General features: G+C 40.6%; 1 protein-coding gene across 5 annotated transcripts in view; it reads right to left on the bottom strand.

The window, feature by feature from the left end:
• Positions 1 to 265: 265 nt before the first annotated feature.
• ALPK1 (alpha kinase 1) overlaps positions 266 to 13666 on the bottom strand; it is a 120937-nt gene continuing 107536 nt past the window's right edge. For 2 of the 5 annotated variants that reach the window (XM_022596411.3, XM_022596409.3), the window contains exons 10-15: positions 12506 to 12610; positions 9698 to 11828; positions 6917 to 7070; positions 3546 to 3708; positions 2101 to 2287; positions 266 to 932 (exon numbers count right to left, since the gene is read on the bottom strand). In XM_022596411.3, coding sequence (XP_022452119.2) covers positions 733 to 932; positions 2101 to 2287; positions 3546 to 3708; positions 6917 to 7070; positions 9698 to 11828; positions 12506 to 12610 — 2940 coding nt within the window. In that variant the 3' untranslated portion in view covers positions 266 to 732. Of the gene's footprint in view, positions 933 to 2100; positions 2288 to 3518; positions 3709 to 6916; positions 7071 to 9102; positions 9235 to 9697; positions 11829 to 12505; positions 12611 to 13666 lie in introns of those variants that run through there. The other 3 variants (XR_002647765.3, XR_002647766.3, XM_022596415.3) reach the window with 3 other exon arrangements.

The raw sequence follows: 13666 nt of genomic DNA on the forward strand, positions 1-13666 counted from the left end.
GATCTGTGTGGTGCAAGGGCAGACTGTGGTGGCCATCAAAACGCACCATCTTCCCTCAGACCTCTCACAAGTGTAAATGCACTAGAAGAAAATGTGGGAGGATTAAAAATAACAAAACCCAGAGTAGGGAAGATCTACGGAAGACATATAACCTAGAAGCCATAAAATAAAAGACTGATGAATTCAAGTGTATAAAACAAATTCTGCATGGAAAAAAGGTTCATACAAAGTCAAAAGACAAACAAACAAAAAAATGGAACGCATATCACAAAGGCCTGAATTCTTTAATATATATATAAAGAACTCCTAAGTCAATAAGAAAAACACCAATAGTATCAGTCTTGATGGACAGTGACAAAAGCTCCAAAATTTCCATGGCTTAAGCCAGAAAAGTTTATTTCTCATGTGTGTTCTCTGCCCATCGTGGGTCAGTGGGGCTCTTTCCTGTGATTTCCTCATTGCAGGACTTATGCTGATGAGCAGCTATCTCCTGGTGTACTCTTGGTAATTGCGCAGAGGGAAAGAGACTCTGCCCTGGTGTTGCCCTGGCAATTTAATATGGGCCTGAAAGTGATACTTATCAATGCCTCTCACAGATCATTGGCTGGAACCAGTCCCATGTTCCCACCTAAACCCAAGGGACCAGGCTGTGCCATAATTGGTGTCCCTGGAAGGAGGGGAGAGCCCAGCACTGGTGAGCAGCACTAAGTGGTCATTATCACTCTAGATAGTCTATGAATTATTTGGTTTCTCAATTGAAGGTCTTGTCAAAGAAAGGCGATGGCATATTTCATTACATTCCACATGCTGATTATTAAAGAAGTAAAAAATTCCTCTCTTTCCAAAATTGGTAGTGACATCTTTCTGATCAACAGAGTGAATCTGGGGATCTGTGAGGTAGATAAGCCCTTTTCCATTACCAGTCACCCAACCTAAAAGAGAAATACATATGTCTGAGAATTCAATCCTCTATAAATGTCAGTAAAGTGTTTCTGAAAAAAAAACATATGTATAATATATACAAGACACTTTAAAAACCTGGTCATCCTCTGGTTTATGATAAATAAATTTCTGTTAAGGGACTTGGCGTTGCATATTCCAATTATTGCTTTAAGAAGAATAATTAAATATTGGGTAATTAAATTTGTCAAATATGACATACCAGACCCAGGAATTAGAGAGCAATAACATGCACTTAGTATAATTATTAAATCACAATATTTTCATGATTCAGAAGTTTCTTTAATGCTTCGCTCATTAGTTCATACATTCCTCTGTTCATTTAACAAATATTTATTGAGTGTACACACTGTATAAAACACTGTTTTGGGTGCTGGAGATACAGCAGTGAACAAGTTAGTAAAAAATCTCTGTACTCATTTGTGTAACATTCTTGTGAAAGGGGACAGATTAATAAACAATATAAGTAAGTAAAATATGTAATATAACAGAGTGGTGATAAATGCTATGGAAGGGGGATAGAAAAGATCTTGGAGGATGGTCATAGAATCTTTACTAGAAATAATTATAATAAAACTCATTTATCATTTAAATGAAGTATAGAATAATGGCTAATAATTCTGATAAATAAAATACCAAACTGAAACAAAATTTAAATGTTAATGCAGATTTTAAAGGAAGTTAGATTCAAGTACACACAGCTTTCTGTTCCATAATGATTCCAGTTATGAAACCCAGTATCACACCTGTAATAAAGGTAAAGAGCTAGAGGAAAGAAAGTGTGGAAAGACTGTGACACATTAAAACATGCAGTCATAAGAAACCTACATCACTCAAATCCACTTGAGTGAAATTTTAAAAAAAGCTGTTACAGATTTGCTCTAGAATGAAGCCCAAGAGAATGTGAGCCAGATCTTCTCACTGATTATTTGACACCTTAGACAGTTGTAGAAAGCTTTAAACATTTTTTCTAGGCATCATTTGCTACATACAGCAAAATTGATTAATTTAATTAGAAACAGTAGCCTATGCACTGAACAATCTATTTATTAAATAATGATTAGTAGAGCTAGTTACAAAACCTCACATTTACATATAAATAATACTAAAAATAAAAAAATAATTCCCAGTTTCACATACCTTGTAAATCGACCACAACATCTCTATGATTGGAAAACTCATAAGAAAAGTGGCCGTAAGCCAAGCCATATTCTGTGGCTTTGTATTCTGTTTTCACCACTTTCGTGTTATTTGACAATTTTACAAATTCTCCCAGTATGTAAGGTTCCACACTGACACATCCTTTTATTGTCTTGCCCTCTAAAATCTGAAAAGTAGAAATGGGAGACAGTATAACAATGGTGAAGGCCATGGTCTTTGAGGTCAGAAGATCTCAATTTGAACCCAGGCTTTGCCACTTAGGAGCACTATTACTTCTCTAGATTTTGGTTTCCTTATTTGTAAAGTGGGTGTAATAATAGCTATAGGACCATTAAAAGGATTATATGAGACCATGCATGTAAAGTGCTTAACATGTATGTGGCATATAATGGAACCTAAAATTTTTATTATTCTTTTATTAAAAAGTGCAAATAAAAATTAGTCCATGAAGTGACCTATGCTAGGGGGCTGGCTTGCCAGGGCATGTAGCTAGATCATGCACTGTGACTCTGGGTTGGAATATCAGCTCAAGCATTTTTGTGCAATGTGATCTATTTTGTAGACTGTAGAACTATTTTGTTTCAAAGGTTAGAGTTAATGTTTGTTTGTTAAATGCCCAGCATAGTGCTTCACATAAAGAAATTGCAAAATAGATAATAGCTATTATTAAATAAGTAATAAAATATGGGTCTAAAAATATCTCTGGCCAAAGTAAAAAAAAAAATTCTTTAGGGTGTAAATCTTTGGGGAAGCAGGGTATTCTTAACCCAAAGAAGAGAAATGTCAGTGGGGATGGGTGCCTTTTAATATTTAAACAGATATCATAGTGAAGAGGGATTGGGCTCAACGGTCCCAGAGGGAAGAGCTACAATCCAGGTAGAAATTAGAAGATGACAGATCTGGGCCAACTTCCTAACAACTGGAATTATTTAAAGTAAAAAAAAAAGATAATTATCTTTTTCTTACTGAAGGTGTTTAAGCTATGGCTTAGTTATCACTTGATTGCAAGGGGTGGGGGTCAATGAATATGAAACAGGATTTATGCATCATGTTGAGGGAATAATTTGTATTAGATATGACCTTTAGGGTCCCTTCTCTCTCTCTAAAAGTACAAAGACAACATAAAGGAAAAGTATACTAAAAATGCTAACTCAACCATGACGGACCAGGTACCAGGATCAACAGATCTTCAAATGTGACTTGAAGGATCCAAATGATGCATCAGGGTACAGAGGGTCATATTTCTTACATATCTTACAAGTAGTTGAAGCAGATGAGGTAGATGAAGGAAGCTGGTAACTGAGTTTATTGTATTTTACCAGAATGATGGTGGAGGTTGATGAATGGTAGGTTGGCAATAGAAATCTAACCTAATATATATTTACAGTCCTGCTTAATCAAACTCTTGATTTCTTTAATCCTACCAGTAATACTGAGGATGGTATGTAGAATATCTGTGTATGAATATTTTGCTCATAAAGTCTCTTGTTAAATTCTGTCACATAGTGCTGTGCAGTCATCTGCCTCTCCACATCGATGAAGTGGTGCCAGAGCCCCTTCTGCTCCTTATATTCTTTCCCAACATATCTGTGAATGGAAAAAACCACACAAAGAAATGCAAAGTGATCCTACTATACAGTAAGAAAGAAGAGATCAAGAGAGATATGCAAAAAAGCTGAAAGATGTTACTCTTTCTCTGCCTTAGATTGTTAATGTTATCTTATCTCATGACTCAAATAATTTTGTTAAGAGCCACCTGAACAGTGGAACATAATTCATACTAGCTGACTGATGGTTAAGTCTATGTGTCAACTTGATTTGTCCATAGGGTGCCCAAATATTTGGTCAAACATTATTCTGGGTGTTTCTGTGAGGGTGTTTTTGGATGAGTTTAACATTTAAATCAATAGACTGAGTAAAGTAGGTTGCCCTCCCTAATGTGTGTGGGCCTCATCCAGTTGAAGGGACAAATGGAACAAAAGGCTGACCTTCTTTCAGGTAACAGAGAATTCTTGCCTGACTGCTTCTGAGCTGGGACACTGATCTTTTCCTGCTTTGGGACTTGAACTGAAACATCATCTCCTCTTGGGTCTCAAGCCTGCTGGCCTTTGGACTGGAACTACATATCATCAGCTCTCCTGGATCTCCAGCTTGCCAATTATAGATGCTGAGACTTGCTAGCCTCCATAATTATGGGAGTCAATTCCTAAAAATAAATCTTTATATATATACATATATATATATGTATATGTATATATACACACAGACACACGCACACACATATACATTACTGGTTTTGTGTTTCTGGAGAATCCTAATACAATGACCCCAGATGATACTGATTTTAAAGAGAAAGTGTCCACTTAGTGTAGCAGTTCACCAGACTTCTTTGGTAAGTCAAGGGAGCCAGCATGGGTACTGGAAAGGGCATGGACTCTGGAAGCAGATCTTTCACTCCCTGCAGCATGACCTTATATTAGGTCAACTAATCAATCTGAAGGTTTCCTCTACCCTTTCCTTTTATAATTACTTCATCTGTACAAATACTTGTTTTCCATCATCACCTATTATGTGCACAACACTTTTTATCCTACTTGGGATTCATTGTGATTCCTGTATTTGAAGATTAGTATATTTTAGCAGTTCTGGAAAATTGTCAGAAATCATCTATTAAAGTAGTAATTCTTTTCTATTTGCTCTGTTATCTTTTTCTGGTCAGATGTATGTTAGACCCTTTCACTCCATCTTCCCTGTCTCTTCTTCTCTCTTTTATTTCCCATCTCAGATCCTCCTATCATGTATCCTGGTATATTAGTTGCTTAGGACTGCTGTAACAAAGTGCCACAACGTGGGTGGCTTAAACAACAGAAACTGATTTTTCTCACAGTTCTAGAGTCTGTAAGTCTAAGATCAAGGTGTCAACAGAGCCATGCTCCCTCGGAAGGCATTAGGGAAGGATCTTTTCCAGGCCTCTCTCCTGGCTTCTGATACTTCCTGCTTGGTGGCAGTGTAACTACAATTTTCACATGCATTCTCCCTGTGTGTGTCTATCTCCAAATTTCCTCTTTTTATAAAGATACCAGTCATAGTGGATGATGGGCCTAACTTACTCCAGTATGAACTCATCTTAACTAATTACATCTGCAATGACTCCATTTCCAAAGAAGATCACAGTCTGAGGTACTTGGCGTTATAAAGTCAACTTGAATCTGGGGTTGGAGGGACACAATTATACCCGTAACACCTGGCTTCACCACTTTGATGTGTGAATTGGTGCAGGTTTCTTAACATCTCTGTGTCTCAGTTCCCTCATCTGTAAGATGGGGATACTAATACAGTAGTAACTACCTCATAGGGTTTTTTGAAGATTAATTAAATTAGTATATCAATGACTTAAAACAGGGCTTGGGAAGTAGTAAGAAATGTACATGTTTACTATTATTAGTATTATCATCAACAACCTTTTCAAGAAATGTATTTCTACTATTTAAGAGTCACCCAATTTCTCTCTTTTTTTCTCTTCCTATTTATTTCTTACATTTTTTGGATTTGGCTAAAGATCAAGGTTTACATTAAATTAAAAGTCTTGCCTATAGGCCCTTTAAAATACACACATGGTATAAAATTAGGCCTTAAACCCAATGAGTACCACCTGTGATCACTAATTTTCAGGTGAGTTTTTGCTTAAAGTTGTCATCAAGAACTAAGGCCAAACAAAAAACTTTCCAGGTTATTTGCCTCAGTGGGGTGGCATTTCTTTAAATAACCTATTTTTGAGCATGTAGCCATTCCTGCGTCCCTGCTTTATATCAGTGGTCTCTATGGATGGACCTAGAGACTGTCATACGGAATGAAGGAAGTCAGAAAGAGAAAAACAAATATCGTATATTAAGGCATATATGTGGAATCTGAAAATATTGGTATAGACGATCTTATTTACAAAGCAGAAATAGAGACACAGATGCAGAGAACAAACAAATGGATAGCAAGGGGGGGCGGTGGGATGAATTGGGAGATTGGGATTGACATATATACACTATTGATACTATGTATAAAATAGACAACTAATAAGAACCTACTGTACAGCATAGAGAACTCTACTCAGTGCCCCACAGTGACCTAAATGAGAAGGAAATCCAAAAAAGAGGGGATATATGTATACGTATAGCTGATTCACTTTGCTGTACAGTAGAAACTAACACAATATTGTAAAGGAACTATACTCCAACTGGGGGAAAAAAAAATATATATATATATCCGTGGTCTCTAAACTCATCCCCTTCCATGTGTAACTTCTGTCACTAGCTGCTCTCTCATCCCTCCCCTGCCCAAAACTTCTGTGGAGGGTGTCTTAAGGATTCAGTATTCACTTATATCCCTGGATATGCTTCAACCCTGGCCTTAGAGGATTTTTCTGCCTTTTTTTGCAGACTCGTCCATTTACTTAGAAATATGGCTTGCATAGTTTAGCCTTTCTTGCCACCATTTTTAGTGACAGTGTTTAAGACTCTGTGGCCTGTCATATAGCCAGGAACACTATTTTTCTTATCTGTACAATGGGGTTTAATGTTCCCTAATGGGTTTGAAATCATGTATATAAAACATCCAGCCCAATGGCTGACATAATGTGGGTCCTCCATATACGATAATGAAGAGGAGGAAAAAGGAGCTGAATTCTGAAAACATACATTTTAGCCATTTTTTCAGCCCTTTCAAAGTCTCATAAACAATTACTTAACAGAAGGGAAAAATTGGCCCTTTTTACATTAGTGATATAGGTGCTTTTAAGCAATACCTCCCCAGAGTTTCTTCTTGATGAAGATGATGTACCCAAAATGCATTCCTTTGTCTGCCTTTCTTCTTCACATTCAGGTAGTCCCCCAAATACACAACAGTTTCCTGGGCTGTCCACAGTTCAGATTTCTTGGAATATTTTAACAAAAGAGCATCTTGAAAAAAAGATAAGATGAATATTGATCTTATTTTTCAAAAAGATCTTACAATTCATGGATAAAATTGAAGTAACACAGGTCCCAGTCCAGCTCATTTGAAATATTCAACTTTTTAATATATTTTCTCAGACTTTATCCTCTTCTATGACTATTACTAAAAAGTTAGTGAAGTACGATAAAAAGGTAAAGCTTGAGAAATTACAGTGAAGAATAGCCTTTGGTTCACAAAATCTCTTGTTTGTGATGGAAACGTATTAAGGTCAGAGCTTCTGTATGAAAGTAATGGAAAATAAAAGGCCTTTTTTTTTTTTTTTTGCGGTACGCGGGCCTCTCACTGTTGTGGCCTCTCCCGTTGCGGAGCACAGGCTCCGGACGCGCAGGCTCAGCGGCCATGGCTCGCGGGCCCAGCCGCTCCGCGGCATGTGGGATCCTCCCGGACCGGGGCACGAACCCGTGTCCCCTGCATCGGCAGGTGGACCCTCAACCACTGCGCCACCAGGGAAGCCCAAAAGGGCTTTTTAAACAGCAAAATCCCAGAGACCATCTTGGAACAAGTGATATGTGTGTGCATCTTCTTCTAATTATCTGGGGACTTCAAATAATAGAGGCTGCTACCTATGCCAGATCACGCAGATAGAAATAAATCGAATAATTCTACCCCAAAGGTTCCTGGCAACTCCAGGAATCCTAGATTGCATGTGAAAGTGTACCCTAGTTTTCTCTTACATATTTTGTTTAAGTTGGGAAAGTCCAGGAACTACTGAGAAAATATAGCTACTTTACAAAGATGCAAACTCAATTGAAAAAGGAAAAGATAAGAGGAAAAAGTAAGGGTTGTTTCCACCTTAAAGAAAGGAAGACCAATGCTAGCAAGAAAACATCTCTTTAAGGGGGAAGACCAACATGAACCCTAAGGAAGAAATGCAACATTTTGGGATCCAAGTTAAAGTGAAGTGAACAAAGACTTCCAGTGTCTAGGTTGTGATAAAGGGTAAATGAACAGGAGACTCGGGAGAGAAAATACTTAAAGTGAGATAAACCCACAGGTCTGGGATCAGTAAGGGAGATGATGGGGTTGGGGGAGATGGTGATCGCGGTTGGGTGACTCAATCAGAGAAGCTGGAGAAGGAAATGGAAGGTGAGCTGCTTGCACACACACATAGAAAGGGCAGTGAACTGAGGGAAGAAGCAAGGAGACAATGCATAACTTGTTCAGTTTTTTCATCTTTGGGCCTTGCTTCCTCCAATGTGTTTTTTCACCTATAAATTGGCACACAGACAAAACAATAAGGCAGCTACCTAACTCTCAGAAATGTGATTTTGAAACTGCAGAATCTCACAGTAAGCAGGGAAACCCTATTAGTAGAAAATTTTGCTTCTTTTGGCAACAACCTGATCTATCTTTTAGTCTGACTTCAAGGTGGCAGGCAAAACACTGAAATATTTTGAAACAGAAGTTCTTTACATTGGCTTTACACAAAGTCACTGGGGAGCTCTTAAAAAATAAGGATGCCTGGATCACGTCACAGACCCATTAGACTGGAATCTCTGGGGTGAGGCACTGGAAGTTTAAAAAAGCTAAAAAGCCTCTTGGGAGATTCTCAGGACTTCCCTGGTGGCGCAGTGGTTAAGAATCCGGCTGTCAATGCAGGGGACACGGGTTCGAGCTGTGGTCTGGGAAGATCCCACATGCTGCAGAGCAACTAAGCTCGCGACAGCTACTGAAGTCCGCACCTCTACAGCCCATGCTCCACAACGAGAGAAGCCACCACAATGAGAAGCCTGTGCACCGCAAAGAGTAGCCCTCGCTTGCCGCAACTAGAGAAAGCCCGCGTGCAGCAATGAAGACCCAAAGCAGCCTTACAAAAAAAAAAAAAAAAAAAAGCCTTTTGGGAGGAGATTCTCATGCGATACCAGTGTTGAGAACTACTACTTTAATATCCAGTGCTCAGCAATCTATGTAGTTTGTTTCCTCTGAAATGCATTTTACAATATATATATTTTTCTCATTCAAATAATTCTTCAGTACCTTGGAGGGCATTACAATGTGATCCTCTGGGTTAAGAGAAGAACCTTCTTTTGTCTTTGTCCCAGCTTCTCCACCACTTCTAAGCTGTTGTGGACATGCTGATGGCTGGGTGGCCCCAGCTGAGGCTTCCTGCTAGGGGAAGAGACCTTGTGCTGTTCCTTAAGCAGGAAGCAGTTGCTAATTGTACCTGATCAATCCATTGACTGGCAAGAAACCACTTAGGACAGGTGTGAAAATCTCTGCCCACTAGAAGGATGATGTGTAACTAGGTCAAACCCCATCTGAATGGGAAAAATGGGGAAAAATCAACTGGTTGGTAATGAGAATCAGTGGAGGAGACAAATGCTGAGTGTATATGGCATCCAGAGCTGTTTTAAGCCCTGACTGATGACTGCTCCTGAGTCCTGTAAGATTCTCCCTTACTGCCTTGTGTGTCTTTATAGCACGGAAGAAGGTCCCTGAACTACACATTTCTCTATATATTCACAAAGCATACCTGGGGTCGATATCTTTCATGAGCTTTAAGTGATCTACGTAACAAGAGCTTCAGAGGGCCCCGAACATGCAGAGATGCTTCCTGAAAGGCTGTACTTACTATGTGCTCCATGGAGTTGCCTGGACTTAAAAACTCCTGTGTTCTCCAGTCTCTGGAACAGCCAATCATGCCTCACCCCTGCCAAGAGTTTTTCAAAGTCATCAGGCTGCAGGGTGCGAGCCTTAAGGATCTTTTGTGTTGTCATTCCTGGCAATGAAACAAAAGAACTTCCACTGGAATTCAGAAAGGACCATGGGTTTTCTCCCTCAGAAGAACCACTGGAAATTGCAGGTGATTCCAACCACCATGCCAAGGACGAGCTGGAGCTCTGGCTGCAGTTTAGCAGGTTTCCAGGTTCATCTGCTTCCTCTGTGGTAATGCAGTCCTCGCTGAGGACAGGGATGGAAGTGTTACCACTTACAGAGGAATTGGGGATCTGGGCTCCCCGACCACGCAGCTGCCTCAGAGCACATGGTCTGTGAGAGCCATGTGTGCTTGTGGCGTGAACATCTGTGCTGTCCAGCAGTTGGCTCTCCTCATCCACCGTGGAGGCATCAGGGTCAATGCCCTGCTCTTTGACTGAGCCACCACTTTTCCCTGAGTCAGGATTTTGAACAAGCCAATGAGGAGTGAAAGTGCTACATGCTATCATGGAACTTTTGCCCAGAGGCTCGTCCACAACTATGTGGAAGTCTACGGGCCTATCTTCTGCTCTCTCTGCTGTTTCTTCTTCTGGGTCAACCCAGCAGGGGCTACCTTTAAATGTGGGACCTGTGTCTCCTTTGATTTCTTCTCTCTTCTCTTCATGACTGTCTTTGGCATCACAGTTGATTTCTGGAAACTTATCAATTATTTCAAAGGTTTCTTCTTCTTGGATCGAAGGATATGTGGCCATGTTCTTGGGCCAACCAGAATCAGAAGACCAAGAAGCAGAACCAAATGAGGGTCTGGAATGAGCAGAAGTATCTCTGGACCCCACGTTTCCGGCTTCCCACATACCTTCTGGAGCTCCTTTTAACAGCCCTGCACCTGAGGCCAACAAAGTGCCTGTTGTGTTATGAGGAGGAAAAGTTGTCAAGGGCATGGGCTTGTGTAGTTGACTTTGAGAAGACTCTAAACTGTCATCCCTGGACACCTGGAGAGAGAGCCCATGAAGCTCTGAAGACAGTGGATGTACAGCTCTGCTCTCCCCATCAATCTCCAGTTCTTCTGCCAGGGCAGTGGAACACTGAGTGTCCACATGATGCTCTTCCTTGCTAGGCTCTCTTCTGGCTGACATATCACCAACATGGTAATTTACTTCCTCCCAGCTTGTAGAAGAACTACACCCTGATAACTTGCTCCAAGAACTGGAGCTCTGGCTGTCGCTCAGAGACTTGTTCAAAACAGCTCCCCCACCACTGCTATGGTCTGTTGACTCAGCCTCAGTCTCCACATCTTCATCCACGGAGACTCGAAATGCATCAGAACTGGCCAAGTTTCTCCTTCCTACCTTCCTGAGTTTCTCCCAACCATTCTTAGCCATTTGGGAGGAAGATATTACCATGCCTTTTTCAAAACGTGGTTTGTCCTCAGTAGTACTCACAGTATCTATGTTTTTTGTTTCTGTTTTTAGATCAGTGATACAGACTCCTGTTTTTGTACCTTTCTGTTTATTTTTGTTGTTTCCACAAGTGCTTTCAAATATTTCGCACACTGAAGTGTGGTGCTGTGAATAGGTTTCAATAATTTTTTGGAAATCCACTTGCCCATGCAAGATGGGTTTCTCCAACCCACACCTGAAACCCTCTGGAACATAAGACTTGTCATCTAAATTTGAGAAGCTTTGAACTTGTAACTCTTCCTTCACCCTGGTGATAACAGACATGACTTCCTGAGAGACAGCTTCTCTCTCCTGACTTCTGGAGGAAGTACTGAAAGTATACAGCTTTCCCATAGCTTCACTACAGAGCTGACTTGCTGTGTGGACCATCTCCATCTCCCCATAGAGCCTCTGGTGCACCGTGGTGAGACCGAAAGCAGCTTTGAGAAAACTATGGAGCTCCTGTTTTCCAGTAACTGGTTCATCACATTTCTTGGTAAGAAGGCCGATTTCAAAGGCCTCTTTGGCTTCACACAGATATGAATTTTTCATTCCTGGAGGACAGTCATTAGAACTACTATATGACAACAGGCATGTGCCACGTATATTCTGAGGAAAATACCAAATACAAAATCAGACACTGGAGGTGAATCAGGGAAAACTTTTCATCCCTGGAGGACAGTCATTAGAAATATTATAAAAAAATAAACATATGTCATGGAAAAATACAGAAACTACCAGCTACCATCCTACCGTAGCCCTGATACTTTTTGATCAAAGATGATAAATTTGTTACTGTTGCTACTGTTAGTTTTAGCAAACACAGTCTATACGTGGAATGTGGACATAATAATTTTGCTATATACAAACACATCATTTGTTTAATAATAGTCAAAACAATAGATTAGTGGCTTCCAAACCCCTCTGTGCATTTGAATCACCCGGGCAGTATTTCATAATGAAAGGTTTCTGGGTACAAACCCCAGGGATTTACATTTAGTGGATTTAGGGTAGAGCCCAAGAATATGTATTTTGAAAGGGCTTTTAGGTGATTCTGACATGCTTGGGAACCATTGTTCTAGAGCAGATAACATCAAATCCTCCAGCTGTATTAACTTAGCTCCCACCAGGATGTCACTACTCTGACTGATAAAACCTTTACATATGTGAGGTCTGATCACAATTATCTAATGATATACACAAAGCCTATTTTAAGGTTAGACCCTTCCCTCCCAGCAGTTACATCTGTCACTGGAGAGAGGAACAGTGAGGGCTGCACTGTTTACCATAGCCGTGAGCACGAAGAGAGGCGTGTAGGGACTGAAGGCGGCTGCCAGCTTGCAGGCTTCAGCGGCTGACAGCAAATGGTGGTCAAACTCCTTCAGCAAGCCCTGTGAGAAAACAGGAGGCCGAGTGTACTGTTGACAATTATTGATCCATTAGCAAAAGACAGGCTATAAAATTCCTTTGCTTTTCTTTCAAGATTCTGAGGCATGCCCTGTGCCTCATCACAAGCATTTCAGAACAGGGCCAAGAGCGAGCAAGTGGGTCAAAAGACCCCAGGACAGTGACTGTCCTTTCCCCCACACCCATACATCATCCATCCCCAACTCATACCGCAGAGAAGGCCTCATGTGTGCAAACATTCACACTGCCTGCCTGTGCAAAGTAATTCAGACAAGTTTCTTTGGAGGATCATGCAGCTCTTTGTTCACAGAACTCTGCACATCTTGCAGTCAGATTCACTGATGATTTCTGCATTGTTCTTGTCAAAGAGCCCTTTAATGTACGATTTCACAGCAATTAAGATTGAATCATTTATTCCAGAAATATGTATTGAGTACCTCCATGTGCCAGGCACTGTTCTAGCCATGAAGGAGAGAGCAGGCAGTGAGCCTGCAATAAGCTTATTTCCTGTTAAGGGGAGGAGATCAGTCAATACACAAAACAAGTAAAATGCATAGTATTTGAGATGGCAGCAAGTGTTCCAAAGGAAAATAAAGTGAGAAGAGGCTGAGGAGGTCAAAGGCGGAAGGGTAGTTTGCAATGTTAAACAGTCCTCAGAGACAACCTCACTGAACAAGGGGCATAACCTTTTTCCTGTGTTTTGGTCTGACAGCAAAAGCAACATTTTGCTAAGATTCAGATTGCTAGCAGCAAGCTGTATGTGTTCTTATGCTACACTAATTAGTACTGAGTACAGTTACTGTTGCTGCCTTGGTATTTTATTTTATAAATGTATTTATTTTATTTATTTATGGCTGCATTGGGTCTTCGTTGCTGCGCGCAGGCTTTCTCTAGCTGCGGTGAGCAGAGGCTACTCTTCGTTGCGGTGCGTGGGCTTCTCACTGCAGTGGCTTCTCTCGTTGCGGAGCTCAGGCTCTAGGCACATGGGCTTCAGTAGTTGAGGCTCGTGGGGTCTAGAGTGCAGGCTCAGTAGTTGTGGC

This window comes from Delphinapterus leucas, chromosome 5 (assembly GCF_059928025.1).
Source record: "Delphinapterus leucas isolate spDelLeu-1000000601 "Yukka" chromosome 5, BTC_Dleu_Yukka2, whole genome shotgun sequence".
Taxonomy (NCBI): domain Eukaryota; kingdom Metazoa; phylum Chordata; class Mammalia; order Artiodactyla; family Monodontidae; genus Delphinapterus; species Delphinapterus leucas.